Raw genomic sequence first — 17,303 nt, forward strand, 5'->3', positions numbered from 1 at the left:
TTTATAGGCACTAACATATTGTGTGAAATACTAAATTACTTGGATCTCTATATACTGTTTGTATTCACTGACTGGCATCTCTCTCTTATATACAGTAGCTGTAATGGAACTAGTTGGTTATTTTTGTTTCTCATTTTATTTCATTTTCTCACTTTTACTTTCCAGTGGTGTTCCTTGCATATTCAGTTCAAGCTGTAAGCCATTCCAGAATATATGAGGTGTTCAGATTGGTGCATAGAAAAGCTGCTTATACATCAGAGAAAATCTCCATAATCAACTCTGTTGCTCAGGGCAAGAGAAAGAACAGAGAAAGCGACTGATAAAAAGGAAACAACAAAAGCATATTTATTGAAAAGTGCACGGACCGAGAAGAAAAGCACAAGGCATTTCAAACGTTGACATTTTTTTTTTTACCTTGACCAACATAGAAATTCCAATGCGAATCAAATATAATAAAAGTTTCAATTTCCAGCATTGAAACATCTTAATTAGTAGTGCAAAGAAAAGAACGCATACATACAAAACAGAGGACATTCAAGGGAACCTCAGGGTGGCTTTGGAACATATTCCTACAGTAAGAAATGTTGGCATGCCAGTGCTGGGAGCATCTCACAAAGCAGCCGGCGTCCTGCCTAGTATAGGATAGGGAAGGTTCCTTTAAAAGGATTCACAAAAAAGTCACAGTCAAAAAGACAGGGAAGTAACAGATTATCCAGTGTGCTTTGGTTATTCACAGAGTAGAGAAAGCTGGAATCACCCCATTCCATATTCCTGACCAATGCATAATGCAAGAAGCATTTTAAAATACTGGAATTGTATATTACACTTATGTATGAAGCAACAGGTCAAGTTCAGAATGTTGTAAAGCTTTTCTAACCAGATATAAATGACTTGATAAATCATCCATGTTAAGCTACATTGATTTTAGCACTGTCTCCCATACAATGTAACAATACATTGGCCAGGATAGCAATATAATCAGTGCAGCTTCTTGTTTCTATGACCATCAAGGGCTGCTCAGACGGTAGGTGTTTTATCTTCCAGGAGGATTTGAGTTCGGTTGATCACCACGGTGTACCCCTATTTTAAACCCTGCAACATTAATGCAGGAGGATAGTCGAATTGAGTTTGCCTTAGCTTTCCCATGCTACAATGCAGCTGCTGCCAGTGTTTGGCTGTGCAGTAAAGTGAACTATTTCTTCTTCCACATCAACTGCCACCAAATTAGAGGGAAAAAAAAATTGTATTCAGTCATTGATGCAGCTTATTAAGTGTGAAGACCAGAGGGTACAATCCCCATGCCATTTGTTTTTAGGCTGTATGGATTTAGTTTCACGGCTTCTAGCTTACCCTTTAGGTCCAAAGGCTTCTCAAAAAAGTTCACCAAGGACTGCTCTGTCAACAGAGACGCCAGAATGTGTTCAAAGGAAATGACCCAGTCGGGTTCAGAAGATAATGATGATGATGGAGAAGAATGGGTTGGGGACTTGACTGGATCTGAGAACACAGAGTCCTGGTCAGAGGTGGATGCGTCATTCTGTTGGTCAACACTGGGGAATTCTTCGGAAGTACTTCCCGAGCTGCTACTGCGTAGCCCAACCTCCCCAATCTGCAAAAGGAGGGTGGTCACTGTGGCAATGGATTGGTACAAATCATTCTCCTCTGGATCTTCGTGGAAAAGGCTGTACAGAGTTTTGCAGAACTGAATGAACTCTCTCTGAAGTGCAAAGAAAGGCATAGTCACTGTATATAGCTCCCTGTACAAGTCCCATGAAACATGAATTACAAGGAGGTGATCTCCTATAGAACCAATTTTAAGCAAATAATTCTAATTTTGTTTTTCCTTTTTTCATTCTAATACCAAGACCTAATATTTAATAATAGGTATCTTGTACTTACTTGATGATAATTAAGTTGCACAAAGCCACACTGGGGTAAAGCTATCTTATTGGGTTTATTTAAGATTTCAATGCTTTTTAGTAAGCTTAAAGTATGTGTGTGTGTGTATATAAATAATATATATTTAATTTTATTAACGTTAGTCTCCCAGTAATAAACGTAATTATATTTTTTAAAACGTTGATTTTTTTTTTTTTTATCAAACATGGAATAAAGTATAATCTTTTGTAAAATTCCCAGGAGTGCGCTGCCGCATCTAACAAATGTGTACATTTTCCCTGGAGCAGCACCCGGGTGTTAATATTAACTATTGACTGACAGAGTGCGGATCTGGACTGTCTTCCCTTAATTGGTTAATTGGTTCCATATCAGATTAATGAACATTCTTATTCAAGTGAAAAAGCATCTTTTAAAAGCCATATCAACATACATATTTATCATTTTATCAATAAAATGTGAATAATAAATATATTAATAGCTATTTACGTGATACAAATGATTTTTTGAATATGATTCAGAGTATCGATTTGCCATTAAATAATGTGGTTTTGGTAACATTAGATGTACAAAGTTTGTACACATGTATACCACACCAAGCGGAATTGAATGCTGTAAAAAACCTAATATCGGGGAATACAGAGTATGTTGGTCCCCCAATAGAGTTTGTATCGTCTTTACTTGAATTCATCTTGTATAAAAATTATTTTAAATTTGAAAACCAGTATTACCTTCAGCGTACAGGGACCGCCATGGGCTCACGAGTCACTCCCGCATATGCTAATACCTATTTTTAAGAATGATGTTTTTCCGAGATATGGCGCCTTCTACAGGCACTATATCGACGATATTTTTTTTCACATGGTTGCGACCCATTGGGGTACTGTAGGAATTCATTAACCATTTGAATCAATTGGCTAGTCCAATAAGACTTAAGATGAAGTTTAGTGAGGACAAGGAAAATTTTTTGGATGTGACACTGTACAAAAATGGAGAACGGTTACAGACCTGTATATATCTATCTATCTATCTATCTATCTATCTATCTATCTATCTATCTATCTATCTATCTATATATATATATATATATATATTAAACCCACGGATAGGAATACCATATTGCATTATGACAGCCACCATCCCAGACATCTTCTAAACTCAATGCCCAAATCGCAAATGTTGCGGGTAGCCAGAATTTACAGTGAGATCTCCAAAAGGAGACAAGACTTAAAAATGATGGGTGAAAATTTTATTTTGAGAGGCTACCCCAGACAATTGGTTGATACAACATTAGAATGGGCAGAGGGTTTAGATCGAGGGCGGCTGTTAAAAGAGATGGATAAGACTGTGGGGCCAAATAAGTGCCAACAAAATAATGAGATCTACTATACTAGTCAATATGGCCCAAAGAGTAGTGAAGTGAAGAATATAATACTCAAATATTGGGATGTTGTATATACAGATGAATAATTGAAAGGAAAGGTGAGCAAAAAGCCTAAGTTTAGCTATTCCCGTGCTACGAATTTGAAAGAACAATTGAGTCCCTCGGATCCAAGGGACAAATATGATAAGAGAAGTGGCAGATCAGGGATCTCGATATATCCGGGAGTGTACAGATGTAACGGATGTGTGGGACATTAATTCTAGGTACCCACTTCACGCACACAGGTAAGAGATAGGAGGTCAGACAGCGGATGAACTGGGAAACAACAATGGTAGTTTATATCATAAAGTGCCCCTGTGGACTGCTCTATTGTGGTAAAACAGTAAGACAATTGAAGGAAAGAATTAACATGCATCGGTCGAGCATCAGGGCAGCACTAGACCCTGAAAGGACAAAACGTGAGGGGAAGCAAGATATTGCCCAGCAGCCCGTTGCTAAACATTGGGCCGAGGCCAGACATGATGTCTCTTCCTTTAGGTGCATGCCGATAGAACACATTAGAGCACATCCCAGGGGTGGTGACATAGAAAAAATGCTTTTGAAGAGAGAAGCATTTTGGATTTATGAGTTAAACTGCATGATTCTGAATGGTATGAACGGGCAAGTCAATCTGAACTGTTTTCTGACATGATTATGCTTAGCGAAAAAGTATAATAATTTTTTCAGTTCAAGGAAAAAGAAAATAACATCTTTTAACAGGCAGAAATATGACTGGAATAGTACTTATGTGGTTGTTACAGTGTAACAGATTGAGTCTTTAATAGTTACGATTTTGTTTTTTGTTTCCTTTTAGGATTTGTAACAAATGGATATTATGGACACAGTAACACAAACCTTTTAAAGCACACTGGTGACACCTTGTGGATGTAATAATGTTTTAGACTTTTATATAATTATTCACTTGGACACAGATGTTTAGAAATTATTTATTGGATATTAATATATTCATTATTCAAATTTTATTGATAAAATGATAAATATGTATGTTGATATGGCTTTTAAAAGATGCTTTTTTACTTGAATAAGAATGTTCATTAATCTGATATAGAACCAATTAGCCAATTAAGGGAAGATTGGACACCAGGGCATGGATTGGTTTGGTTTGAAGCACATGGGTTTGGTTTTATTACACTTTGTATCATCCTTGAAAAAGGTCCCAATGGGGACCTAAACGTTGGGCATTGATACTATGCAACAATAAAAAGATAATGTTTTTTCACAAAAGGTAGGTGCTGGTCTGGAAACTATTGGTGTATACATAATTACCGTGCACCCCTCCTTCTACTAAAATTGTCTTTGGAGTGCGGATACTCGTTTGAAAGTTATATATATATATATTTGGTACACTGTACTTGCTTGCTACATTGATTTTTTCTACTGCAAAACTTTTTAAACTCCGTTCTAGCACCTAACACTGAAAATTGTTGGTTCCATCTTTTGAGATGAAATAAAAGAGAAACAATGACAGAAAATCTAATTAATCTGAATACTACACAAGCCCAGGACCTCTAATTTTAGTATAGTATAATGCAAAGGGTCCCTAAACTTTTTTTACCTGTTAGTCACGTTCAAATGTAAAAAGAGTTGGGGAGCAACACAAGCATAAAAAGTCCATGGGAATGACTGTGATTGGATTGGCCATTTGGTAGACTCTATGTGGTCTGACAGCATACAGGAGCTTCTGTTTGGCAGTATACCTGGATTTTAGGCTTTTTTTTTTTAAAAAAAAAAAAGAGCAACATCCACTGTGAGCAACATGTTGCTTGTGAGCCACAGGTATAATTTATCCCCAAGTGAAATTTTAGCCACAGACTACCCCTGCCCACCTCTGAACCATACTGAAAGGTCTCCCTAAAATAGCCCTGTTCCTCCATACCCGATCTCTAAATGCAGAGCCGTGCAGCAAGATTGGAGAACACAAAGTTCAGCTTTGTCAACTCTGCTCCCAGGATCTCAATACCTCATCAATGAGCAGGAGCATGCAGCATGGAAGTTGATCTCATCTACGCAGCTCTGCCTTTTGAAATCAGGTATAGAGGAACAGGACTGCCCCATGAATTCCTGTGGTGCAATTCAGGAGGGGGGAGGAGGCCTGTGCAAAGGGGACAGTGGCTTAAATGCATTAGGAGGTTTATTTCTCTTTATTAACACACTTGTTAACTCATTCCTTTCTTCTATGAACACTTCATAAAAAATAGTACATCGGTTTAACACTCATACCTGGGTCATCTTTGGCAGCTCCTTTTCTGCATTCTTATCCTTTTCTTTGGCCAAATCTTTGAGCATTTGTTTTAGCTGTTTTTGATAATCTTTCTTTTCTCCTGGTATAAAAAAAAAAAAAAAAGCGTAGTTTCAGAGCCTCAATTTCAGTTCTAGATTATTGTTAGCAGAAAACTGAGAACACAGAGCGATCGATAAAGGAAGTAAGAATCTGTATAATTATAGAATAGCAGAAGTTTTCAATATAACTATAACCCAAAGGGCCACAACTGGAACAAAGAATCTCATCTATAATATCTCTAATGCTTGGTACATATATGTTTTGGTTGAAAAAAGCCAATATTTTGGATATAATTGCCCATTAGTTAGGCTCATAAATGTAGGCCAAACATTGTTAGAATCAGGTGATTTTGTAAGTTGTAATAACACATGCCATTTGCTTTGGAGATCTTCAGAGGCCTGGTTGTCGACAGAAGTGGGCCCTTCAGAGGTGACTGGCAGTCCTGGTCATTCTCTGTGAGAGCTGTTTCCAAATTAAGAATAGAAAAGAAAAAACACTATAACATTATCTTGAGTACATTTATTTTAGAGTCAGTATACTGTGCGTTCAAAATTACATCGTGTATTTCCCTGAATTGGACTTTGTCATTTGTCTGAGCTTTATAGGGACTATATATCAAAGCTGCAATAATGTCTCAAGCCCAAAAACACTTGTACAGCACAGACAGTGAAACCCATTAGTCAACCCCATTGCTAATTGTTTTCTCCAGGCTATTTGTATTTTTCAGGGAAGAAAATGCACCAGCCCAGGGCTCCATGCTGTTGTCTTTTTTACTTTTCCCATGTGTTCCCAGCAGACTTTTGCATGCACAGTAAAGTTTTCAAATTCATGCACAAGTCTTTGTAAATGACACATGGGAAAGGTAAGAAAGATGCCCACAAAGTGCTGTTGAAGAAACTTCCCCATACCGAGTATTTCTTCTTGAAATACTGGCCCAGGGGAAAAAATAGCAATTCAAGTCGGTTAAGGGATTCTTACGATTAACCCTCTGAAAACTCAACTTTAATGGACGAAAGCCAGCACAGATCACCAGGTCAAGAAACATCTTTAGGGACATCTGCAATTGACTTCTACATAACCTCGACAGGTTTGAGATGGAGTATTTTCAGATTTGGTTTTTTAGCAGCTTTGGGGTATAATAAATCTCAGAAAATTTTCTTTTTTTTCCTTTCCTCTAAAGATTTGAGTTTTCCCCTTTAAAAACTCGACCAGATAAATTAGAGGTTTACTAAATGGGCCCCTATGTATAGTCAGCTGGTAATAAAAGATGGCAATGACATAATTTCCTGCATTACTAGTTTTAGAACACACAACCAAATTCCTACCTGGCGGGATATGAAGTTTGTATAAGAACTTGATCTTTTCATTCATCTCCCCATAATACATAATATCTGCAATACAGAAAGAAACAGTTCAGCATGAATGCAGCTACACAGCCTCATATAAGGATGAAAAGCTGCTTTCTAATTCCCATTGGGGGCATCTGTATATGACACAGCATATTCAAGAGCTTTTAAATTAACCCCCCCATCATAATTAGACACCACTTCATCTCTATCACAGTGTTTGCATTTGTTATAATCACCTAAGCAACATGCAAAGGCTTTGAACTCAATCAGGCCATCTAAATTCTCATCCAGCAGACGGAATATCCTTTCTGCCAGAACCTCAGTGTGAGCTTCACATGTCCAAGGGGAACAGAGCCTGAAGAGATTTTTGAACTGCTGGCTGTCAATCTTGTACTGCTGTGCATACGGCCTGCTTGGGTCATGGCGTTCAAGTATAGAAGATATTCCTTCCCAATAACAGCTAATCAAATGCGCTCTCTGTAAAAATAGAGAAGAGAATAAAGTGAATAACATGAAATTGTGCTTTATAGTAAGAGGTGCTTTGTAAATACAATCAAATATATACACCATAAAACTGCAGAAGAGGAAAAGTATGTCAAACAAGGAAATTAACATAGACATAGATATCATTTGCTCACCTTGTACATATCATAAAGGTCTGCTAATTCTTCATGGACAAATGATACATCAGGAGCAACAACTCTGAGCTAGACAACAAAAGAAAGTAAAAACACAAAAGTTGTATAATTGCCTCCACTCTCTTGGTTTTTTTAGATCTGGATGCTGAATCATTTTCTCAGCATTTTAATGGACTATAATGTGTGTTGATGCACTCAAACAATTTCCCACAAAATACATCTCTCTACTTCCCCCCTGGGAAAGGGAATGGCTCATTTCATAATTTCATTTTGTACATAGCTATAGGCATAAACATCATTGATACTACATTTCGACTTGCAATAGGCATAACATGAAGAGAAAGAAAACTTACCACATTCTGCTTAGTAGTTTCCTCATGGTTCTGCAGTACACGAATCCTGTGCTTACAGCGTAAGTGCTCAATCTGTTCCACGGAGTTATTGCCAAATTTCTGAAAGGGAACATAGTTTTTGCAAACTTACACACACTAAGGGGCCCATTTACTTAGTTCGAGTGAAGGAATAGAGGAAAAAAAGTTTGAATTTCAAATGGTCGAATATGGCTACTTCGACCATCGAATGGGCTACTTCGACCATCGACTACGACCTTCGACTCAAACGATTCAAACTAAAAATCGTTCGACTATACGACCATTCGATAGTCGAAGTACTGTCTCTTTAAAAAATTCTTCGACCCCCTAATTCGCCACCTAAAACCTACCAAGGCTAATGTTAGCCTATGGGGAAGGTCCCCATAGGCTTCCTAACAATTTCCTTATCGAAGGAATATCCTTCGATCGATGAATTAAAATCCTTCGAATCGTTCGATTCGAAGGATTTAATCATTCGATCTAACGATTATTCCTTCGATCGTTCGATCCTAGGAATAGCGCAAAATCCTTAAGACTTCGATATTCGAAGTCGAAGGATTTTACTTCGACGGTCGAATATCGAGGGTTAATTAACCCCCGATATTCGACCCTAGGTAAATGTGCCCCTAAGTACCCTTTGTGTTGATGGCTTTTAGAGGCCCATTTATCAAAGGTCGAATTTCGAATACATGTGAATTTGTTTATTGTTAATATACTCACAATTCGACTGGGAGGTTATTTTAGAAAAAAAATTGAATGTCTAATATTCGATTGAATAGTTCCAATCAAAAATCCAAATTGTATTCATTTCATACAAATCAAGTTTTACTCCTGATAAAAAAAAACCTCAAATGTCAGGAAGGCTATTAACATCTCCAAATGGCTCAACAGACCTCTGCCATTGACTTGTACATGAACTGGGCAGGATTTAGGTAGCAAATTAGGACTGTTTCTATGATAAATCTCACATTCAAATTTACTTTAAATAGGGGGATTAAAATTTGAATGTGTGAATTTTGAAACTCAAAAATTCGAATTAACTATTGGACCCTTGATAAATCTGCCCCTATATGTAGTGAATAAATCAAGATACTAGAAGCTGCAGATGTTGCACAGGGCTATTGTTTACATTTGGAATTCATGCGTACTTGTACTCCTTGAGCAGGGTAGAGGTAGAATCTGTGTTATGATCTGGCACAGGTACGACATTTGAAATAGACCAGCTATTTGCTAAGCATACATTCCGAATTGAATGCTTGCAGCCCACCAATCATTGAACAGAATGGGGAGGGTGGCTAGAGCACAAATACACCCAAGCAGCAAGTGTAATATATGAAGCTTTCTCCAATATTAGCACAAATGTTATATATACTAGATATGGTGAGGCTACTTCTGTAACAAGATTATTTTGGGTGCTCCGACCACCATAGTTTTCTGCTAGAGCACAGGCATGTGCCTAGACAAATAATTATTTTGCTATAGTTGTTTATAAAGAAAATCGAGGCAAGCTATCTTTCATGGGTAAATATACAAATATGCTGAAGTGAATACTTTTTAATAGTAATCTATGTCTTTGTTCTCTATTTTATATTTAAAAAGAGGAAAAAGGGAAAGCAACGGGGTGACTAGTTAACCCCTCTAATTTTGGACTGGAAAATGCATGCTGCACTAAAATAGGCCCCGGCACACAGGGGACTGAAAAATAAAACATTTGTTTGCCTATATTTCCACCTCCCCCTACTGTTAAAGAAATGCACTTTTAGTATAAGGAGGTACTGCACAGTGTATTTAATGGGTTATGTGCACAATACCTACATTTTAATCTAAATGAATCCTTAAATTACTAGCTCCTTAAATTAAAACTTTTCAATCGGCTAGGCTTTTTTATTATCATTTAAATAATTCCTTCATATTCAAATTAATTAAGCATGGTGGCTTGCCCGTGGCCATCCTTTTCCTAAGAATAAAATGTAGGCATTAAACTCCAGTTGTGGCAGTGTCTTACATTTTAAACACACAATCATAATATAAAGACAAACTAAATAGAAATATTAAACAATTCTATCCAAATACCTCATAGGAATCCCGAATCAGGTCAGCTATGTCAGTCACTGGGTAAACTTCTTGCTCATTGTTAAGTAAACTGTGCAAGTTGCCGATGGGTGGTAGAGGACTTTCTTCATTTTTAACATGTTCCAAAAACCTGAAAAATAAGAGATTTCTTGTTAACTTCGAGAGATTGGCTATGCTTCTGTCCATTTGTGCTCAAGATTTATGCCCCATTTTGGTCTCTCTCTCTATCTGTGATCTTAAAGCAAGATTACAATTTTCTTGGTGTAAAATACTTCAGCTTTCCATATAAGCACCTATATGTTGCAGATATACAGCCAAGAAAAGGGGAGTGACTACAGGGGAAATGGACCTTGAGAAAGCTGCATGTAACTGAATGTATAGCGTGTCCAGTTGTTTCACTAAATATTACTATTGTTATATAATCCTGTATTTAGGCCATAGTATAGTTTAGACTGAACAAAAATAGCGGATCTGTTTTTAGATTAACTAAATTGCACCTGACACAACAGTACCTGCTCAAGATCATGAGAGCCTGCCCATCATCTTTACTGTTGCAGAGTTCTACTGCAGTGGCTTCCAGAATTGCTAGTCCAATTTGGAATATGGCTTTGATGCCATCGTAAAAGAAACAGTCCACAACATTCACAGCACTTTGGAGAGGCATAATGCTTATGAAGAGGGTGAGGAACCATGACAAAGATATTGAAGCTAGTGTAGATAAATCTGTGATATGTTCAGCCAGCTCGGGAAGTTGCTCTTTTATTAGTTCTTCAAACACTGATTGGTCAACCTGAGCTCCTGCAAAAAAACAATTATATTGGCTTTATGTTGGGAAGATTTATGGCATAATGGTAAGTACTTTTACATTTGTTCAGTAGAAGCACATATTACAAGGGTAATAAACAGGACTGAGCATTATCTTACCAAAACTACAAACTGTCATATTTAACTGTGTATTCAGAACAGTTTCTTTTTTCAAACTCCTCATAGCTACACAGCCCTGAATGAATTCTGTAGGTTGCTGAATAGAACAATCAGCAAAATTAATGCAAGGCCCTGTAGACCTTTAAGTAACTGCTTTTGCAACATTTGTTAACTCTCAGGGTTTTTCCTTGATATATCTGATGTAAATAAAAAGACCTGAATAGTAACACAATGTTGCAAGAAAATAATAATCACACCGTGCCCTGAAAGATGTAGTTACAGTCTAACTTTAGACTGCAAAACAATAGCATGGAATTCACCCAAGTTTTATGTAGATGGTGCCCTAGTTAAAAAAGAATCCAGAACCATAGTACTGCAATAGAGCAATAAAAATATTGTCTTTGTATTCTTTATATGGTATCTAGGATATTTTCGTGAGAGTGTGCACTACCACTCCTAACATACATGAAAATCATCAATCCACTGTAAAATGGTATTTTCACAAACATAGCTGTTGCTTCAAAACATTATAAATACGGAAGTTTTCTCTTTATAGAGACCTTGTTTGAGATTCACTACAGACAACATGACCATGAGACCATAAGTCAACCTACACCAGTTATTGTATAATCCGGAGCAAAAAAGAGTGTGACAACAAACTGCAGCATTACCAATAACTCTGTGATTAAAGTAATCAGGAAGCATCCTTTCACATACAGCAACCAGCAACCAAAAGGCCTCCTCTTCTTTGGCATACAGAAGTAAGACTGAAGTCAAAATGTTCATAGACTGAAATGAAATGCAATGGAATCATTACCACATCTTATAACACTTTGTAGGATTCACTGATACAAATACTTCTTTACATGTTCACCATTTGAAATAATACAGAAACCAGAGGAACCCCGCTAATGCAGAATACGAGCCAGACTACTTGCAGAGAATAAAACACTAAAGTGCACAAATTTATTTTGCTATGTATGCAAGCTAGATAAAAGTGGTCAATGTAATAAATGTTCTTGTCTAGTAACCCATAGCAAACGATCAGTAGGTAGAATTTGCTGGCCAGCTGTTTGAAAACAAATATCTGATTGGTTGCTATAGGTTAATATATGTGGCTTCCTCAAAAGAGTGTAATTTGGGCTCATTAATGAACACTTGGAAAGTCTGACCAGTACAGTAACCATAGCAACCAATTGACAGTAAACCACCAATGCTGATTGGTAGCTTTCAGCTTCTGGATCGGTATAAGTAAATGAGCCCCAATAAGTTATCCCATGACTCGTTTGCAAAAGTCAGGAATCTGTCTTTAAGAATTAATAATTGTGCATATATATATATATATATATATATATATATGGGTCTTATAGTGAAAAAAAAACTTATATAGTTACATAGTATATATATATATATATATATATATATATATATATATATATATATATATATATATATATATATATATATATATATATATATATATATATATATATATATATATATATATATAGTTCCTTCTGTAATCACCTGGCAATATCCTATGTTGGGATTTCTGTATGCATAAGCAGTCAGAACTCTTCTTAAAGCTGCAATGCCAGTCTCATTTTGGAAGGCAGGATGCTCTGGCAGGGAGCGGTGAAGATCCCGTTCTATCTCTTCATTTGCCAAGCAGCACTTACCCATTGACTCCTCCACAAGCCTACCATAATAACCTGGGTATGATGCCATCTCAGTCACTGCATCTGGCAAGGAAGGCAAAGTAAGAACAGAAAATATAGCAGGTTGTATAGGTGTACACATTCTCGTCAGGGTCATCCTCAGCAGTACAAATAAGTATTCATGGGCAGTTGTACATTTGATAAATATGTATCGACAAGAATATTTTACACAAGGAAACATTTAAAAGTTTTTTTTTATAATACGCAAAATATTTACGTGATATACCATGTTTACATTTACAATGACATGAAAAAAGGTTAACAGAAAATATTAGTGATTATGTAATATAACATGTAAAGTTTGCTACTGGTCTAGTCAACTATAGCAACCAATTAGCAGGTAGTATTTCTTAGTAACCTGTTTAAAAGGAAACAACTCATTGGTTGCTCTGGGTTACTGCACCTGGACTAACTTTGTGCCTTTTATTACATAAAGGGAACAGTCTGTTTTCATGCTACAACCTGAATACAAAAATTACCCAAAGATATATAGTGCAGATTACCAGAGAAAATGAGCCAAAGTTCTCCTCGGAGTGACTCGGGTATTCCCATAGCAACAAGCTTTTGGATTTTTTCTGTACGGAACATGCATACGCTTCTCCCATATTCTGCAAAATGGTCATTCCATAACCGCTCTTTAATCTGTTCCCTAGACTGAAAAACAGTAGAAAATTTTCCTTTACAAATAAAATCGCAAGAGGGAGCTTGGGGTCTGCTCATTATTGGTCAGCATGTGCAATTGTATGCTATCATGGAAGTGCATCCCAGCAACAAGGTAGGTTATAGCAAATAATGTTCCAGCTCACAGTTAGGGTCTGGCCACACGGGCAGATTTGGGGAGATTAGTCGCTAGGCCTCAAGAGGAAACTTCGAGCGACTTCGGAAAGCTAAGCACTCTGAGTGCCTGCCCCCAGCCAGCGGAAGGCAGATCGGGAGATTAGTCGCAGCGAAGAAGAGGAGATTTGTCACCGGGCGACTAATCTCCCCGAATCTGCCTGAGTGACCAGACCCTAAGGGATAAGCATTTTAAATGGTCTCTTTAAAACAATAAAAAAAAAAAGTATCACAAATGTTTTACTATTATCAATTTATAAAAAATGAATTAAATACAATATTACATAAAGGTGAAATGCTCCTTTAAATATGTCATAAAGACTCAATGAATTAGTACTTAAAGCTCAATTATCATAGAAAAAGGTAGAATAAATGTATTTGTTGAGGCATGTCCTTGTAACACTTAGAAACAAAAAACAATATTGGAGAGGTGAGAATTCAGCGTCACAACCACTGAAAGAAGAGCATTGCAGTCACCTCAAACACGTTAAAGCCTAAAATACATTTTTCAATGCAACAATTACATATATATAGTGCTGAAAGCTAAGGAAAGTTCCTCTTTCATTACTGATAAAGCCATCAAGAAGTGTGAGAAAAGCATACCATGCCAGTGTCCGGGCTCTCAGTTCCTGTTTGATGAAACATAGCCATCAGTGCTTCTGCATTCAATGATGGCTTCTCCTTTTCATTTCCATCTTCACTTTGGTTAACCATTATGTTCATATTACCAAAGCAGTCTCCTCTGAACTTCTGGCCAGTAAGGCAAACAGAAAACCCAATGCTTCAGTGTGATGCCCAGACCTACTGCTTATCATCAGTATGTTTAACAGCTATTACCAATCATCTCATGCACAATAGCTCACATATATATATATATATATTTAATAAACTGACACTTATATTATGTAAACCATAAACTGTGTAAAACTACGGTAAATACCAGATCGTTATGCCTTGCAGAGAGGCTGCTGGCACTGATTTGCTGGAGTCTGTACAGCAGGCCATTAACCAAACTATCTCTGTCTTTCAGCTCTATAAATTGGAAAGCCATCTGATGCCGAATGCTGATAATGATGGGATTGGGAAGAAGGCTGGTGTCTTCCATTTTCTCCACACTTACTACCTAAAAATGTGAGAAAGATATCAGACCAAATATCAGAACAAAAGTTGGGCATACAAAAATAAAAATTTTTGACACCAGAACTTTACAATTTCTCCGATATACATATTGTATTTGGGAATAGGTACCTCTTTTAGAGGAATGACCACATTACATAGTCCATCCTCCTTGCTGGCAAAGCATAGGTAGCGATCAGATGTGTAGATCTTGCCTGCTGTGTGGCAGCGGATGAAAGGTGTCCAGAGACAACATTCTACTACTTCACGAAGCTTCTCTTTCCTTGGGAGCTTAAATAGGGCCTGAAAATGCCCATTCTGTGCTCTGGCTTCCAGATCTCTTTAAAAAAAAAAAAACGAGAAGGATGTCAAGCAACATTTTGTGGTAAAGCCTTTCATCAGCAGAGAAACTGTTCAGGAATGAAGGCAAGATGCATGGCGCCAAAAAAAATCTATTTCAGTCAGCAAGAGACTTGAGACGAATATTCATAGTCCAGCAGGACACGGACCCTAAACACACAACTAAAGCTACAATGGAGTTATTAAACCAAGAACCTGAATATTTTCGAATGGCAATGTTAAAGCTCAATTTGCCTGAGAATCTGTGGCAAAATTTGCAAATTGGTGTTCACCAATGGCCACTATGCAATCTGATTGAGATTATGCAATTTAGTCAAGGAAAATGGGCAAAGTTGCAGGTTTTACATATCCTGGTAGAGACTTACCCCCAAAAGACCAGCAGCTGTAATTGCAGCCAACAGTCATTCTACCAAGTTTTGTGTTACAATATAAATATTTTGCACCTTCTTGAGTAAAGCATGTTGTGTAAATCAACTGAAATTCCAATTAAATCCATTCTAAATTCAGGATGTAACACAACAAAATGTGGAGTAGTCAAAGGAGATGAATAATTATAAGTACTGTATGCGTCAATCTTTATTCCCCTAGGAATAAAGGACATTGCTTGATGTGTGTTCAAGATGTGCTCATTACAATTAAATATTCAAATGGGACTGTGAACCGTCTTACATGAATTTAAGTCATAAAATAAAGTCACATTCCAAGTATTACCTATGCTATGTCACTGAAGGTTTCAAATTCACATGGCTTTATAACCTCCAGCTTGAAGAGGAAGTATTTCTTGGCTGGTTTTGTCTCTAAATACCTTTGCAGTTTATGAAAACCTAAATAAATACGAACACTCGAACAGGTGCAAAGGAAGAATGTTTGCGTATAGGTAAAATTGTTTGCACTGCTCATTATTTCCCCCCATTAAAGACAGTTTAATACATTTCCCTAGAGAACCTTAAACACAGGTGTAGAGGTCTATAAAGAAGCCCATGCGTACATACCCAAAGGACAAAAGTTTAAATGTCAGCTTCTCAGAGACAAAGTCTTATATGATGCTCTATTTCGTAATAAATCTATTTTAAGAGATTGTTTCTCCCTCACAAACAAAAACTCTGTTCTTATACCTATCTAGTTACTCCTAATGGCAAAGGGATGTTACAATGTAGCTGCCTTGCCATGTGGATAGCGCTGCAGGTCCTAGAAATCGATTCAGTGATATAAACAGATAGCAGATCCATGATTAAGTCATTTAATTTGTGGGAGGAGCCATAGGTCAATGAAGCACTGAGATAACACTTCTGCTCTGTGATATATGTTTTTAATATTTAAGTGTGCACCAAATAAATGTTTAAAGTGCAGAGCTGCTGGTTGTTGCAATAAGCAGAAAAGGAGGAAATTTATTGGCCATAAATTATTGTTCAATGCACCACAGCTCCTCTCATTACATCTACAGAGGTAGACACAGACCAATAACATTTTCAATTTGGACAGACCAACTTATAGAACTTATTGCCTCCAGTTCCCGATGTGATAAACATGGCCAGATGGTGGGGTAGTATGACTGAACTAACTCTAAACAGATAACAGAAGGAGAGGCGCCTATTTCTATTACAAATAGGGAATGTCTTTATTGCTTAATTCTGGAAGCATTTGCTTCTATGATCTATGAAAATTATAATTATACATGACCTGTAAAATTTGCATATAAAAGCCAGCCAATTTATTATTTATGAGTTGTTTTATACAACAGTGATAGCCTTGATTAATTATTTATCAGATCTTAATTTACATTTCTAAAGAACCTAAAATGTAAAGACCATAAGCAGTAGCAACTCGGTGGAGATTTATTCAATTAGTTGTCCTTGATAACATGATACTCCTAAATTCCTTGTATATAACCTGGACAAAACTGTACAGACCTTGAATTTAGAATTGCCATGTCAGGTAACATCTAGTGTATGTCAAATTCATGGCAACCCACTATGCAGCACAATACTAGGAAATACTCAGATCCCTGTGAAGTTGTAAAGGAATTCACCTTCATCTAAGTAAACATTAGTCTGACTAATCATACGTTCATTACTTATTCCACGCATTTTGCGCAATGAAATGTAAAAGTGCTCATGATACCTCAAGTGTTAAAATGTTTTAATGAAACATAATGCAAAAACGGCTGTCACTTATTTTACATAGGGCAAATACAATACAGGAAAAAAATCCCCATCCGCACAATGGAAAGTAGCCGTCTTCAAACAAGGACACACACACAGAATAATATGTCATCTAAGAAATGTTCCTTAAACAAAGA

At 36.9% G+C, this 17,303-nt stretch overlaps 1 protein-coding gene across 3 annotated transcripts in view; it reads right to left on the reverse strand.

Moving 5' to 3' along the window:
- Nucleotides 1-320: 320 nt before the first annotated feature.
- tbc1d8.L (TBC1 domain family member 8 L homeolog) overlaps nt 321-17,303 on the reverse strand; it is a 59,076-nt gene continuing 42,093 nt past the window's right edge. For all 3 annotated transcript variants that reach the window (XM_041582362.1, XM_041582360.1, XM_041582361.1), the window contains exons 7-21: nt 14,777-14,984; nt 14,469-14,651; nt 14,132-14,278; nt 13,198-13,348; nt 12,504-12,718; nt 11,648-11,765; nt 10,565-10,850; nt 10,053-10,182; nt 7,962-8,060; nt 7,609-7,677; nt 7,207-7,447; nt 6,947-7,012; nt 5,994-6,083; nt 5,561-5,661; nt 321-1,717 (exon numbers count right to left, since the gene is read on the reverse strand). In XM_041582362.1, coding sequence (XP_041438296.1) covers nt 1,268-1,717; nt 5,561-5,661; nt 5,994-6,083; nt 6,947-7,012; nt 7,207-7,447; nt 7,609-7,677; nt 7,962-8,060; nt 10,053-10,182; nt 10,565-10,850; nt 11,648-11,765; nt 12,504-12,718; nt 13,198-13,348; nt 14,132-14,278; nt 14,469-14,651; nt 14,777-14,984 — 2,554 coding nt within the window. In that variant the 3' untranslated portion in view covers nt 321-1,267. The remainder of the gene's footprint in view (nt 1,718-5,560; nt 5,662-5,993; nt 6,084-6,946; nt 7,013-7,206; nt 7,448-7,608; nt 7,678-7,961; nt 8,061-10,052; nt 10,183-10,564; nt 10,851-11,647; nt 11,766-12,503; nt 12,719-13,197; nt 13,349-14,131; nt 14,279-14,468; nt 14,652-14,776; nt 14,985-17,303) is intronic.

Source organism: Xenopus laevis, chromosome 2L, assembly GCF_017654675.1.
Source record: "Xenopus laevis strain J_2021 chromosome 2L, Xenopus_laevis_v10.1, whole genome shotgun sequence".
Taxonomy (NCBI): Eukaryota; Metazoa; Chordata; class Amphibia; order Anura; family Pipidae; genus Xenopus; species Xenopus laevis.